This window comes from Podarcis melisellensis (assembly GCF_964234715.1).
Source record: "Podarcis melisellensis genome assembly, chromosome: 8".
In the NCBI taxonomy this organism is placed as follows: domain Eukaryota; kingdom Metazoa; phylum Chordata; class Lepidosauria; order Squamata; family Lacertidae; genus Podarcis; species Podarcis melisellensis.
In genome coordinates this window covers 253,694-270,313 of record NC_138540.1, presented here as the reverse complement: position 1 = coordinate 270,313, position 16,620 = coordinate 253,694, and the positions used below count along the sequence as shown (strand labels likewise).

Sequence of the window (16,620 nt, the reverse complement as noted above, 5' to 3'; positions counted from 1 at the left end):
CTGGGCTGTGTCCAGAAAGTGGTGGTGGGGCATGAGTGTTCAGACCCCTGGGATCTCACTAGTGGGGTGCCTCAAGGTTATGTCCTCTCCTCCATGCTTTTTAACATCTGCATGAATCCGCTGGGAGAGATCATCATGGGGTTTGGGCTGGGTGTCCACCAGTATGCGGATAATACTCTTTCAAATTGGAACCAGTGAAGGCGGTGGAGGTCCTGTGTGAGTGCCTGGAGGCAGTTGGAGGATGGATGGTGGCTAACAGATTGAGGTTGAATCCTGACAAGACAGAAGTACTGTTTTTGGGAGATGGGGGTGGGCAGGTATGGGGGACTCCCTGGTCCTGTATGGGGTAACTGTGCCCCTGAAAGACCAGGTGCGCAGCCTGGGAGTCATTTTGGACTCACAGCTGCCTATGGACAGGTCACTTCTGTGTCGAGGGCAGCTGTCTACCAGCTCCATCTGATAGACTGGCTGATATCCTACCTGCTTGCAGACTGTCTCACCAGAGTGGTGCATGCTCTAGTTATCTCCTGCTTGGACTACTGCAATGCGCTCTATGTGGGGATACCTTTGAAGGTGACCCGGAAACTACAACTAATCCAGAATGTGGCAGCTAGACTGGTGACTGGGAGTGGCCGCTGAGACCATATAATACCAGTCCTGAAAGACCTACATTGGCTCCTAGTACATTTCCGAGCACAATTTAAAATGTTGGTGCTGCTGACCTTTAAAGCCCTAAACGGCCTCAGCCCAGTATACTTGAAGGAACGTCTCCACCCTCATCATTCAGCCCGGACACTGAGGTCCAGCGCCAAGGGTCTTCTGGTGGTTCCCTCACTACAAGAAGTGAGGTTGCAGGGAACCAGGCAAAAGGCCTTCATGATAGTGGCGTCTGTCCTGTGGAACACCCTCCGATCAGATGTCAAGGAAGTAAGCAACTACCTGGCTTTTAGAAAATATCTGAAGGTAGCCATGTTTTGGGAAGTTTTTAATGTTTGATGTTTTATCATGTTTTTAATATTCTGTTGAAAGCTGCCCATAGTGGCTGGGGAGGCCCGGCCAGATGGGTGGGGCATGTGGTAAATTATTATTATTATTGTTGTTGTTGTTGTTGTTGTTGTTGTTGTTGTTGTTGTTGTTATTATTATTATTATTATTATTACACAAGGCAGGGCTTTTTTCAGCTGGAACTCACAGACAGTAGATAATGTAGAAAAATAAAAGTATGCAATTTTATGTTGTGAACTACCCTGAGATCTACGGGTATAGGGCAGTATGAAAGTTTAATAAATAAATAAGATACATCAGGAAAGTCATATTTCATGATTTGGTGGGGGAATAGAGTTTTTTGTATCTGACACATAAGAAATGAAATCCCCCCAAATGGCATAGAAATGTCTTCTTATAAACACATAATTTGTGAGTTATTTTTTCTGCAATAGCCAGATCTACAGATTCTTATGCCAAAATAAGAGGGTTTTGTTGTTTGCAGTGCTATGATTTATTTATGTAAACCACTTTGATGAAAAGCAGAATGTAAAAACATTAAATAATGATATAGGGAGACAAATCTGGGAAGAGTGGGGCACAATGTTTCTGGCAGCCAGTTTAGTCTCTGACATATCTAGGTGGAACTGGAGAAAGTCTTTCTGAAACCCCGGTGAGGCTTTCTCATGGTCTGACTTGGCATAAGGAGGCTTCCTGTGTTCCATAAAGAAATAAAAAGATATAAACCTGGAGGGGTTGCACAGTGGCTAGTAAAAGAGCATCTTCTGATTGAGCAAACAACGTGATCCTCTTCATGAGGTAGAAAGACAAACAAAGAGGCCAAACCTGGGTGTTGGAGGAAGTGAAAATGCTTGGCGGCAGAGCCAGGGAATCCAACTGCCTGGCTTTCATTGTTAGCAGCTCTCTGCTAGCGTCATAATATGAATAGCAGGAAGCAGACACAGATGTCGGTCACAGTGGTCCACCGCCAGTCTGCATTACCCACCCCTCTGCCTGCCAGGCCCTCCGTGTGTCCTTCTAGTATCCTTGCAAAGGAGCCAGCCTGAGTGGCGTCTTGATCTGTTAAATCATTTTAGGATGTTTCGTTGAAATGTAGGGGAAGCATAGCAAACTCCTGATGTGCTGAGTCAGTGGAAATGCCCATGTTGCCACAAGTACTGTGCATTTCTTCTTGGAATAGCTTATGTCCTGGGTGACACGGATGCTGTTAGGTAGTTGAATGTGCATGCATACTCCATCCGCTTCCCTGTTTGGTAGTTGAATGTGCATGCATACTCCATCCGCTTCCCTCCCCCCCCCCATGTGAACCTGGGTACTGGCAACCCACACAGCACTGCTCCTTGCCGACATTGTTTCATTCACTCCCCAAGAGTGCTGCCTCTAAGTATAAAGCACAACCAGCTGGCTTTGGTATGTTATACTCAGCATACCTTCCTTTAAATAGATGAGGCTTCCTTCCTACTGAAAAAAATGGTAAAAATGCAATGTCCCCTATTTTTTCCATGTCTCTCTCCCTGCCCACTGGTCTGTTTGTCACCACTGGGCTGTTAGTTATTAATACACAGTAATCATAATAACCATAAAATAAAAATATAAAATACAAAATCAGCAAATACAATCATAAAATCATCGAACACGCTATAACAGGAGTAAGTTATGACTCCTATAGACCAGAGTTCAATACAAGGACACTTTGCTTATAAAGGTTTCCAAATTGATAGTATGTGTTTTACTGAGAGTTGTGAAACTGCACATGCTCTTAGAGTATTTGTTGTATGTTGTTGCATGTTTTTATCTTGCTTTTCCTCCCAGGAGCTCAAAGTTGTGAACATTATCCTCCACATCCCCCTTTATATCTTTGCAACAGCCCTGTGAGGTATATATGCACAATATATATGCACAAGCAGCAGTTATTCCCAGTGTACCAGGGAATCTTCTGGGCATGTCTGCTCATCCCAACAGGATTTAATGTATATAGAATCAAAATATAGATCATCTGATATGTGAGTGGCTGCATTGCACTGAACCCGGAAATGACCCCAAAACATCACAAAAAGGGGTTGGACAGGAGCAGGATGGGGCGGCCTTACATTGGCCTTTTCAACATGAGCATAGCCAAGCAGCTGTCCCCCCTAAATCAATAAAAATCAATACAAATCTGAGGTTCTGCTCCCCCCCCCAACAAAAATCCTAGCTATGCCCATGTTTGCCGACATGCACGGGAGTCAGGAACGTAATCCCCATGCAAATCGGTCGCTAACTGTATAAAATGACATGATGTGTGCATCCTTCATAATATGCACATTGGAACACAATTATCAGCTGGTTTTCACACTTCCTAAATGTTCTTATTATGAGCAACATCAGGGGGAAGGCAGGGGACAAGTTCTCCCCCCACACTTGCCAGACTTACGGTAAGTCATACTGTACTAATCTTTTTCTTTCAGAGAAAATCTCACGCACCTAGAAATTTACCTTGACTCTTCTGTGCCTCCCCAATGCACAAAAATATTTTCTGGTGCCACCACTGGTTCTCATGCAGTTACTGGCACACACAAATAATCAAAGCATGCTTTAAAAAGCACGTTTATAAATAAAATATATTATGAAATCTGTTTTTAACTATAAACCTTCATGCAGCTTGAACAGGACATGGGGGTGATGCAGATTAAAATGCATATGCCTAGTCTTCATTTGGCATGGTGATAACACATTTCATGTCATGGCCATAGCCAGAATTTATTTTAGGGGAGTGAAATATACTCAGAGTCGCAAAGTGATTTCATGCTCTTTATTCAGCTCATAGTGGTGAGGAGGAATGAAAGAATGTCCCCTCAAAGTATCTGCTTTATATACATTATTTACACAATGGGCTGCACATGATTGGCTAATTCTGGAATTCTACTGTAAGCCAATCAGGTTGTGGATTCACTTCTGTCTGGAGCATGATTGGGTGGTTCCTGCCAACCAATCATATTGCTGCATTGTTCTAGGACCAATCAGACTGCTGCCTTTTGGATCCTATTGTTCTAGGACCAATCAGACTGCTGCCTTTTGGATCCTATTGTTCTAGGACCAATCAGACTGTTGCAGTTTGGATCCTATTCACTCAGTACATAACAGGGAGGTAGGCATTGGGGGGGGGGGAGAACCAAATTGTCTTCAATGCAAATGGTCAGTTAGTTATTTTTATTTATTTACTTGATAGGGCAGCTGCCCCCCTGGCTATGCCCATGTTTCATGTTAACATTTGGATAAAATAGATTTGTTTTTTAAATCACTTTCACAAGCCTACCTTGATTTAGTGCCTCTTAACTAAATACTCTGAAAAAAATGACCAAATCCTTCAGACCAAATACTGTACCTATATTTGATAAGCAATGCCTCATTGCAGAAGGAGCAGTCACAATACAAGAGACCCCGGCAATTTCACTGTTAATCTGGCCTCTGTGGTTACTGGGCGTTGAGCTCACAGTCTGATGTCATTGCTGTAACTTGAGCCTTCAGCGTTGCTTTCAGGTTTTGCTCAGAATTGCCTTTAAATAGCCCTGCCCAGACTGAGAGTTCTCTACAGGAGCTCCAGGAAAAGACTCCAAGGCAAATCCCGTTGCTGCCTCTGACATTTGCGAAAGCAACGAGGAACCCTCAGGTGGGCAGCATGTCCAGCTCCTTGCGGGTGAGTCCTTCTGTCCACGGCTATCGATTTGACACAGCCTTGCGCAAGAAAGCGGTGGCCGACATCTTTGAAAGCCTGGATCAAGAGTCACTGCAGAAGCTCTTCAGGGACTCAGGGGACCAGAAAGCAGAGGAAAGGGCCAAGATCATCCTGGCCACCGACCAAGACCTGGATGAGAAAGCAAGGTTGCTCATGGCTTTGAAGCAGAGGACAAGGGAGAAACTCTTCCAGTTCCTGAAGTTTGGGAAACACACCATCAAAGTCCACTGAAGCTCCTTTAAAAGAGAGGACGGGATGAAAGGAGCAAAGTTATTCAGCCAGTCTCCTCACTTTTGAACAAGAGCACCTCCAGCTGCTTTGAAACTGGTGTGGCAAGAGATGCTGGCAACATCAGTCAGGGGGATTCAGCCCCATTTTTGCACACTTCAAAGTTCACAGCAAAAGACTTCCTTGGTTGACTCAAACTTGCATGCTGGAGTGAGTAAGGGAATCGGCCTGTGAACAACTGAGAAATCCAGCCACAAGTCACGGGGATGGAGCAGGCGGTGAAACAGTCACTGGTTCAGACTCAACTTTTCCTGGCTAATGAGAGACTAGATTATTTTCCTTCTTAGCTGTCTGTTTGGCAATCTGTCCTGACACTTCTTTATTGAATGTGCAAAGCCTTCCATAAGCCAGAAGAGCTCCCTGCTTTCTTCTGGAACAATAGGGAATGGGGAATGATCAGTAACTGCCCGTTTGCTTTTGTTGAAAAGACACACCATCTTAGTGTTTAAAGTACGTGCTTTCTTTTGTTTACGTGCAGTTCACAGTACGTGCAGTTCACAGAGCAAACTTTGTTTCAGGATGCATGAAGCAACTCTGTTAGTCTTACAATGACTTTTACAAGCAGAAGTGGGTTGTTGAACTAATTGCACGAAATATGTTTTTGTTGTTGTTTTTGTTTAAATGTAAAGTTTTGTCCTGAACTGATTGAACAGACTTAAATTCTCTTTGGAACATTGAGTTCTTTTTTTGCATCAATGGCATTTTTTACTTTTTTTTACTTTTTGTAAAGAATTTAACTGGCAACCAGCTATGGTGATATTTTATAATAATGCTGTAAGTAATGCTCCCATTGATTTATTGCACATTCAGAGCAAATAAATTATAAAGTTGGTATAAGTGCTCATGGCTGGAAATGCTTTACTGCAACCAAAAATAGGGATGGCATATCCATGGCACCTACATTCTCTGCCCCCTTTTTACTTACTCCCTCAACTGTTGTCCATGCTTGCTAGGGGTGATGAATGCTAAAGTCTCACAATATCTGGAGGGTCACAGGTTTCCCATCTAGGACCAGGGCTTAATCCTAGAATTTATTTACAGTGCTAGGGCTTAGCTCTGAAATACTGTGTAGAACAGAGCTAGGAGTGCCTCTGAGCATGTGCAAAGCACATTCTGTTTACTATTGAGAAGCATCAGGAACTTTAGTGCACCAGAGGTTAGGGGTAAAAGTTTCTAGTTTGCAGACTCTTCCAGGTGACCATGCATTCAGGTAATTGGCCCCAGAGGCAGAATTTTATCAGTGGATCTTTTCAGCTTTTATTGTACAAAGTACCGTAGTTAATGTAGTATCTACCTGCCACCCCAATCTCTAAGTGCTGAGGGTTTCCAGATGTTCCAGCTACTTACCCAGGGCCTGGTTCCCTTAGAATGAGGGAGACCTCAGTGTCTCTGGGATATATGGTTTATTTGCACATATGTACAACTTGAGCCTACAATGGAGGGGCTTTAACCAGCATTAACTGGTGTGTTAAAGGTCTTGCTTCTCCCATAGCCACAGTCTAGGATTCAAACAGAAATCAAGCACGGTTCTCACTCTCTGGCTTCTGCCTGCAGCCTGTTTCCAGCTATCACACACAACTCTAGCTTTTTGTATTTCTCACTCCCAGCCAGGCGAGGAAGGGGGCACACCCGTTTGCCCTCTGGCACAGAGCAACTTCCTTTGTTGTACAGTGGTACTTCAGGTTAAGAACTTAATTTGTTCTGGAGGTCCGTTCTTAACCCGAAACTGTTATTAACCTGAAGCACCACTTTAGCTGATGGGGCCTCCTGCTGCCACAGCACGATTTCTGTTTTCTCTTTTTTTAAAATAATTTTTATTCATTTAAAAACATTTATATTGTCATACATTTTACAAATTTCCATCTCTTATACAATCTTTTGGACTTCCATCAGCTCCTCTTCCTTCTTTATAGCTTCTCCTGCATTTCTTAAATTTATATTACCTTTTAAAATCATAACCAATATCAACCTTTTCATTCAATAAGGCAATATTGAATGCCTTATTGCACACCCCACCCCTGTTGCTATGTTCTCTGCTGTATATTGAGTCCACGTATGCTGTAAGAGCCTTTCTCCCACTGATTTAAAAGATAAGTGCATGGGTGCATGGGTGTTCTTCAGGTTAAACATATGGTAAGGGGAGATGATTTCCTACAGTACTGTATATTATCAGTAGAAGTGAGTGAGATTCTCTCTCCCCCCCCCCAATTTTTTTTATTGGTTTTTACAATATTATAAACAAACAAACGAACAAGACAAACAAAAATAACAAACATAAATCATAGCCTTATTGAAAATTACAGTTATTAACTTTGTTAAATTACTTCCTCGCTTCCTCTTGGTTGAATTTCATTGCATGTCCTTGTAACGGTTTTCCAAATCCCAATTTTTTGAAATTTAACCTAAACATTAACATCCTTAAATCTTCTCCTTATAGAGTTAAACATATTAATTTATCACTTAATATAAATAAAATCCTAAGCCCATTAAGTATCTGCAAGCTATTTCCGGTTAGTTTAACTTAACAAATTTAACTACCGTATTTTTCGCACCATAGGGCGCACCGGACCATAGGGCGCACCCAGTTTTTTGGGGGGGAAATAAAGGGGAAAAAATTATTTCCCCCCCAGGCGCGGGGCTGGGGCGGGGGAAGCTCGAGCTTCCCCCGACCCCAGCCCCCAAACAGGCAGCTCTCTGCAAGCCGTGGGAGCACTCCCGCTGCTTGCGGAGAGGTCCGCGAAGCCTGGGCGCGCTGAGCTCAGCGCGCGCAGGCTTCGGCATGCTGGCAACTCTCCGCAAGCAGCGGGAGCGCTCCCGCTGCTTGCGGAGAGGTGTGCGAAGCTTGGAGAGCGTGAGGGGTCGGTGCGCACCGACCCCTCTCACTCTCCAGGCTTCAGCGAAAGCCTGCATTCGCACCATAGGACGCACACACATTTCCCCTTCATTTTTGGAGGGGAAAAAGTGCGTCCTATGGTGCGAAAAATACGGTAAATAATCATTAAATTTATTCCATTCTTCCTGATATTCCTCCTCCTTCTGGTCGCGGACTCTTCCGGTCAGGTCGGCTAGCTCCGAAAAATCCATCATCTTCATCTGCCATTCTTTTACTGTTGGTAATTCTTGGGTTTTCCACTTTTTAGCTAACAAAATACGAGCAGCAGTTGTGACATACAAAAATAATTTAACATGTTTATTTGGCAATTCCAAGCCTGTTATTTCAAGAAGAAAGGCCTCTGGTTTCTTTATAAATGTATATTTCAACATTTTTTTCAATTCATTATAATTTTTTCCCCAGAAGTCTTTCACCTTGGGAAAGGTCCACCACATATGATAAAATGTTCCTTCCTTTTCTTTACATTTCCAACATATATTGTCACAATTATGATATATATTTGCTAATTTTACAGGAGTCAAATACCATCTATACATCATCTTCATTATATTTTCCTTTAACAAAGTACATGCGGTGAACTTGACCCCTTTCTTCCACAAACTTTCCCAGTCTTCAAACATTATATTATGTCTTACATCTCTTGCCCAATCTACCATCACAGATTTAACTTGTTCATCTTTTGTATGCCACTCCAACAAAAGCTTGTACATTTTAGATAAATTTTTACCTTTAGTATCCCACAACTCCATCTCCAACTTGGATTTTTCAAAAGCAAAACCATTTTTCTTATCCAGTTTATACAATTCGTTAATCTGGTGGTAATGTAGCCAATTTAGCTTATCTTTAACTTGCTCAAATGGTTTTAATTTGTAACCTTCCTCTTCCTCTATTAATAAATCATAATATCTCAACCATTTGGTATCCATATTTAATTTTTTCTGGGCCTTTGCCTCCATTGGTGAGAGCCATCTGGGCGTCTTTCTTTCTAAAAGATCTTTGTATTTTATCCAAACATTATACCACGATTTCCTAATTACATGGTTTTTAAATGCTTTATGGGCTTTAAATGCTTGTCATACCATAAATATGCATGCCAACCAAACACGTTATCAAATCCCTCCAAATCTAATAGATCTGTATCTTCTAATTGCATCCATTCTTTAATCCAACAAAGTGCAGCAGCTTCAAAATAGATTTTTAAATCTGGCAGGGAGAATCCCCCTCTTTCTTTAGAATCCGTAAGTAATTTATATTTAATTCTGGGTTTCCTCCCCTGCCAGATAAATCTAGAGAGTGCTTTCTGCCATTCTTTAAAGCATTTTGCATTATCTATAACTGGGAGGGCTTGAAACAAGAAGAGCATCTTTGGCAGCACATTCATCTTAATCACAGAAATCCGGCCCATTAATGACAATTTTAGCTTTGACCATACCTCTAATTCTCTTTTAATTTCATTCCATAATTTCTCATAGTTATCTTTATATAAATTCAATTTTTTTCCAGACAGGTTCACCCCCAAATATTTAACTTTTTTCACAAAATCTAGGCCCGGTTTTTCTTGTAGTAGTTTCCTATCTTCATTATCCAGATTTTTCTCAATTACTTTGGTCTTGCTCTTGTTTAAAGAAGTGAGTGAGATTCTCAATGCTTCCCTCAAATTAAGTTGGAAACTGCCTGAGTTCTTCCACAGCAAAAAAGATCCTAAAAATAACCCTGCTGGATTAGGCTAAAAACCAATTTAGTCCAGAATTCCTGTTCTCACACTGGCCAACCAAGTGTGAGAAGTCTGCAGCAGAACTCAAGCTCAATAGCATCCTCCTCACTTGTGGTTCCCAGCAACTGATATCCAGAGGCATATTGCCTCTGACAGTAGAGGTAAATTGGAAAAGTTTAGAATTTTTCTCTGAGCCATCTGCTCATCTCAGCAGTCTCATTCATCCCCCTCATGGAACATAGTTTCAAAGGGGTGAGATGGGCAAAATTGGGTAGGTGAAAGCAGAAATCTACCCCCTCTCCACTGATGACCCATAGAATTGTCCTTCTGCTCCTACTCCCTAATTATACATCTGCAGGCTCTTTACTGTTGTTTCACCTATGGGGAAGGTTAGAAATGGACTGCAGAGGGTGAATCAGGAGGACCCACAGGAATTATTCCTACTCTCCAAATCTGCCCCTGCAGAGAGAAGGGCATTCTCCTGAGAGTTTTGGGGCTTGCTAAAGCTCATCTTTTGTTTTCAGATTAGCTCTATTGAGCTCCAGGTGGCCATTTCTGAGCATATTTCAGCAACTGTATTGGGTGTAATTATTGTAATTATTATTTATTAAATTTATATCCTGCCCTACTCCTGGAGGTCTCAGGACAGTTCACAGACAGTAATGGCAGACTGTAAAATGCATAGTGCCTTGGTATTCATTTACACATACATCTAGATCCATTTATGTTGAGAGACAATATACATCTACTCCCCCAATTCTGAAATTTAACTGGGGCTGGAGGAGAAAGAAAGCTTAGCAAATGAAAGCTCTAGCAACTGAAATTCAGAATTATGATCAGGATCCCCACAAAAGCAAAAATTAGGCAAGTGATTTTTCAGGGCCAGAAAGTAGGTACAGTGTGGGAGTCATACCCAATCCTGGCTTCCAGGTGAGTGTACACTGATTCATGTGCTTGGTTGTACTCAAACTTCACATTCTTGGGTATACATAGACAATTATTAGGTGTAGACCTAAAACCCCCAACATAACATACCAATTGACCCTAAGCTGTAGCCTACACCTTTTAGTGCAAATTCACACATTTTGTATGCAAAGCATATTTTCTAAAAAATTTATTCTCTAATATTTGTGAAAATCTTAAAAAAACTAACCTATGCATACAAGTTACCTTAGTAGATGCATTTTAGAACACGTTACTTGTCTGGAGAACTGCATTGCAAAATTCTAAGAAATGTGAATTTTTAAGGATGGTTGTTTTTCGGTTCACATATTGTTCCAGAAAGTGCAAATCAGTTAGATTTGCTTTTAAATGTGAACTGAATCAAATTTCCTTTCTATCCCTAAGCAGCACCAGTGGCAGCTGGTGCAACAACCTTCAGTCGCTTCCTATTTAAAGTAAGGTGGATGCCAAAGCCTTTTAAAAAAAAAAAATGGGGGTTGCTTCCCCTCCTGAATGATGCTGGACCCTCTGAGTGGAGTGGGAACCCTACGTATTGCCCCATAGTCTAACTGTAGAACTAACTCTGAGGGTTCATCTACACTCACCTTTTGCCCTGCACTTTCTAGGCACAGGTCCATGCTTTCCTGGTCCATGTCTGAGTGCTTTTTTCTTTGCCCATCTGCTTTCCCCAGGAAAACTTGCTATTTAACGCTGATTTGTGTTTTCCATGGATTGCCATTTGCTCTGATTCAGTGATAAAGAACAGGTTTCTGCGGAGAAAGTGCCAGGGCAAAAAACAGTACATTCGGACAGGAAGCTTTGAAGTACAGACCTGTGCCTAGGAATGTGTCACAAAAGCAAGTCTTGGATGAGCCCAGTTTTAGATGAATGTTGTATGTCTAAAATTACACACCAGTAGGCTTCACCTCCTGATCTGCCAGCTTTACCAGGCCAGCTCTCTGCATCTTCATGGAGACTGGGCAACTCTCTGCTTTACAGAGCATAAAGGAGGCAGGCCTGGAACTGGTGGCTATACATTTGCTAAATGGGAAGCGGCAGATCATCAATGCTGGCTGAAATATAAGCCCTCTGTCTTAGAACTTCTTAGTCTAAATGTGAAATTTGTTCTTCCAGCTGTAAAGGAAAAGCCCGCTTTGAACTTTATGGTGAATCATGATGTAACATAAGCATGTAATTCTGCAAAGCCCTGTCACTGAATCATGCACCAGACCATCTGCAGACAATGGCTCCTAAAAGGCCAGAGACCTTCTTCCAGTTGTAAGGCTGCCGCTGCTGCAAGTATCAACAGCAAATAGATTCATTTCTGTACAACAGGAATAATATTCCCCATCTTGCATATACCACAGGCGTGCTGCCCATCCCATTTCACCACCTGAATGAAGATGCTGACCCCCCCCTCTCTATTCTTCCTCTGCAACAGCCTTGCTTATGGGGTCATGTGGCTGCGTCTTCCAGCGAAATCTCATGAGAGGTCCACGAGATATTGTGGTCATTCAGAAGTCACAGTCACTTCTCCTTGCTTCTCCAGTGGTAGTGGGGTGGGCAGTGGGCATCCGGCTGCCACTTGTAGGGTTGCCACCATTGGTTGGGCAAAATAAGCGATGGGATAGGCAAAATATGGGACGAGTCAGGGGAGAATTGGGGGACCAAAAATACTGGTAAATGTAGAAACCCAGAGAAAGAAAGAAAGAAAGAAAGAAAGAAAGAAAGAAAGAAAGAGAGAAAATCTGTTTCTCTTGCAAACAGGACTTTGCCTCCAACATCCCTTTCCATATAGCTGATAATGCCAATTCATTCTCTCTCTCTCTCTCTCTCTCTCTCTCTCTCTCTCTCTCTCACACACACACACACACACACACATTATAGTCAGTCAAGTTCAACCACCTGGTGTTTTAAAAAACCCTCATCTGTTATCTATAGGCATTCATAGAATCATAGAATTGTAGAGTTGGAAGAAACCCTGAGGGTCATCTAGTCCAACCCCCTGCACTGCAGGGCTTTTAACTAAAGCATCATTTAAAGCACTCTTATACCACATGAATAGTCATGGAGTCTCCTAAAGAATCCTAGTTTGTTTGGATACCCCCTCCCCACATTCATTTCCCAGAGATATAATACACAGAGACCTCTGGGATGGATGATTGATTGCTATACCACTGTTCTTTCTCAGGTAGCAAAATGCCTTTGGCCAACCCAGTGCTGCCTATTTAAACAAACAGGAACGGCTTCCCATAGCAGGTCCCCATTGGGAGTTTCAGCATTTGCCTAGAGGAAAGTCAGTAAGTTCTAACAATTCTGCCACTTTCTGCTTCTGCCTCCTGCATAATATAGGGGGTAACAAGGTTGGTCTGCAATAGAGGGGTATAATAAGTGCTGGGGGGAAATGACTTTTTAAAAAACCCACAACCAATTCTAACAATTGCAGGTGGCATAAAATTTTGTGTGTCAGAAGGGTGGGGGGGAGAAAATCTTTTTTAAAAAAACAATTAATTGGTAGGATTAATAGAGGACAGTGATCACACACACACCAGAGCTAGTGCATCAAAACAAATGTGTTTCATGTGTTTCATCTTGCAAACAAAACCAAATCAGCAGACTCCTTACGGAAGCTCCACACTGCTCTGCCTCCCTGCTTCAGCTGGCCATGCTGTTTCTCTTTGAAAAGGCTGCTGCTCTACTATTGGCTAGCCTGGAGCGTCAATGAGCCAGCTTTGGAGGAGAGGGTGGGCTCAACAAATTAAATGCTCAAGCATGTAACAAATTTGCTTGTGCATGAGACAAGCAAGTTTGGGTGAGTGCCAAACAATTTTTTTATTTGTATGACTTAAAAAAACAGGGCAAATTTGGGGCCAAACAGGACAGGGGACTCTTACCCCCCAAACAGGACTGTCCCATTTTTCTAAGGGACTGGTGGCAACCCTACAGGAGAAATGACAATAGTGGCAGCAAGTGATATCATGCCAGAAGCTGTTGCTGCTTCCCTGGTGGCAGTAGTGGGTGCCCTGCAGTGGCTTCTCCGTCTGCTTCATCCCCAGAGCTCCCAGAGCTGCTGTGCTGAGCAGGCCTTGGCCTACGAGCAAGGCCAAGAGCTTCAAAGCTCTTTTCCTGACAGGTAAACCCAAGTGGACCCAGCATGAAAAGGGCTTTTGAATTATTTGCCTTGCTTGGGACTTTATTTCTGCCATTTTAGCCAGCCAGCCTTCAACCACACGTGGATGAGAGTGTTCTTCACTTGTTATGGACTTCCAACTGTCAGCAGGGTCAGTGGTCAGGAGTGATGGGAGTTGTAGTCCACAGTATATGGAGGCAACATGTTGGGTACCTAAGGACTTAATTTGCATGGTTAAGGTGAAAATATGTACCATCTCTACCATAAACCTAATGGTGAATGTGCTGCACACAGACCCAAGATTCTGCATGAATTGGTTCTTTGAATTAATAAGCTCATACATGTTGGAGATCTTGTGCCGGACGTTAGAAAAGAAGGACATAAAAGAGCCCTGCTGGATCAAGGCAAACCCCCATCTACTCTACCATCCTGTTCTCAAGAGTGCCAACCAGATGCCTCTAAGAAAGAAGACCACAAGGAGGACTGGAGGACAATAGCACTCCCCTTTCCTGTGATTCCCAGCAGCTGACATTCAGAAGCTTCCTGCCTCTGGTAGTAAAGGTAGAATGTGACAAAGATACCTTCCCCCCATGTGTATGCACAAACCAGCTGAAAGAGAAGGTTTCACATGTAGAGACCAATCATTTGTACATTTTCATTTCATTCTAATTACAGTGGTACCTTGGGTTACATATCCTTCAGGTTACATATGCTTCAGGTTACAGACTCCACTAACCCAGAAATATTACCTCGGGTTAAGAACTTTGCTTGAGGATGAGAACAGAAATCATGCTCCAGCGGCACGGCAGCAGCAGGAGATCCCATTAGCTAAAGTGGTGCTTCAGGTTAAGAACAGTTTCAGGTTAAGAACGGACCTCCGGAACGAATTAAGTACTTACCCCGAAGTACCACTGTATTTGCAGAATAAACTGTTTCTTGGTTTCTCTTCTCATTGTAGTGTCCCATCAACAGTTAAACAACTTAAAACTTTTTAAAATGTAATTACTTGACAAGATTTATATGCTACTTAATCAATAAAAACCTAAACATTATAAAATACTCATTAAAAATACCAATAAAAACAAACAAATAGGAGTGAAATGTATCAAAATGTAAATAGAACCAGCAGTTATTTCAATTAATATTTAAACTAAAACAGCAACCGCAAACAAAACCACACTGTGGAATAAGATGAAGATAAGAAACTGTGTTATATCAAACCACACAAGTGGTCCATCTATCTCAGCATCATCTACACTGATTGGCAGAGGCTGCCCAGAAATTTCTCAGCTCTACATGTAGATGTTGTGGCTTAAACCCCGAGACATTCTGCATATAAAATGTTTGCTCTGCCACTGCACCATGGCTCTCCCTAAAAGAATGTAGAGCTTTACAAAAGCCCTATTTTACTCCAAGAAACCAGATGTTTAGAATTTAATACTGCCAGTGGTTTAATGGCAAGTTATGTGTATTGTGCTGATTTCTTCCTGAGTGCTTGCAAGGCCAGACTCTGTGTCTGTCAGGGTGTGCATCAAGCAGGGCAGAAAGTCTTCAGAAACAATGCAGGGTCTTTTGTCAGGGTGCGTCATGTAATAAAAAGAGGAAAAGACCTGTCCAGGATACTTCCTGCTTGCAGTTGCTGCACGCTTCCATTAATTATTTTCCACTGGACATCTCCTTGCATCTGAGTGTGGGCTGCCTGCACATGGCCAGCTAATTTTATCCATGCTTCCTCAATAAGGTGATGGTGTGTTGACAGCTACACCATAAATAACTTTGCACAATAAACTGAAACAGCATGCAACATTCGACATTTGGAACTGGAGAGAAAATGAGACAGTGGCGGTAGTGGCGCCCACCCTGTGGAACACCCTCCCTTCAGATGTGAAGGAAATAAGTAGCTATCCTATTTTTAAAAGACATCTGAAGGCAGCCCTGTTCAGGGAGGTTTCCCTTGGCCTGTAAAGCGAGATGAGCACCGCAACCCCAGAGTCGTTCGCAACTGGACTTAACTGTCAGGGGTCCTTTACCTTTACCTAGGGAAATTTGGCACAAAGAGTTGATACACAGGGCCCGTGTCTAACTTCAAGACAGACTGAATGTTAATGATGCTTGTAGGCATTCTGCTATGTCAGTTTCTGGTTCCAGCAGGATCAAAGCTCATAAACAAGCCACAAGTATTTGCTTCCTGACTCAGAAGCTGATCCTGGGAAAGAGCAATGGACCCTCGGGCTATGCTTACACTTGGCTCTTGGCCCAACTCCCCAGCTCCACACATTTCACAGAGGAAACAAAACAGCTGAGATAAATGAGGGATTGTTGTTTCATTTTAAGTGTGGCTTCTGGAATGTCCCAGAATGTCCCATTTAAGACTGGCAGACTGGTGCCAGAGTGCCTTCTGGGATCACTTTGGCGATTGTCAAAGCAGATGGAGCAGAAAGCCTTGGGCTTCACAGAGGAGGAGGCAGCGGCCTTGCCAAGGCAATCTTGCAGTGGTGGCAGTGGCAGGGCGCTGAATGTAAGTTGGCAGGCAGTGGGTGACAGGCCTGGGTGTGTGGGGGAAGGGGTGGGTGTGGCAGGCCAAGTCAACCTGGGTGGGTTGAGGTTGGACGGCTTCCAACAAAACACTAAAATACAATAACCTATTAAACATTAAAAGCTTGCCTAAACAGGGCTGCCTTTAGATGTCTTCTAAAAGTTTGGTAGTCATTTTTCTCTTTGACATCTGGTGGGAAGGCGTTCCACAGGGCGGGCGCCACTACCAAGAAGGCCCTCTGCCTGGTTCCCTATAACTTGGCTTCTCACAGCGAGGGAACCGCAAGAAGGCCCTCAGCGCTGGACCTCAGTGTCTGGGCAGAACGATGGAAGTGGAGACTCCTCAGCACGAAGACACCTTGGTCCTGGGGTCATTGGGAGACGGTGGCCTTCAACGC

General features: G+C 43.0%; 1 protein-coding gene across 1 annotated transcript; it reads left to right on the top strand.

Moving 5' to 3' along the window:
• Positions 1-4,527: 4,527 nt before the first annotated feature.
• Positions 4,528-5,845, top strand: TCIM (transcriptional and immune response regulator). Its single transcript, XM_081921057.1, has one exon. It carries the CDS (start codon positions 4,664-4,666, stop codon positions 4,949-4,951), a length of 288 nt encoding a protein of 95 aa, XP_081777183.1. The 5' UTR covers positions 4,528-4,663; the 3' UTR covers positions 4,952-5,845.
• Positions 5,846-16,620: the final 10,775 nt, after the last annotated feature.

What these genes read in the sequence shown, in the direction of transcription:
- TCIM (XM_081921057.1), top strand. Translation starts at nt 4,664, where the DNA reads ATGTCCAGCTCCTTGCGGGTGAGTCCTTCTGTCCACGGCTATCGATTT.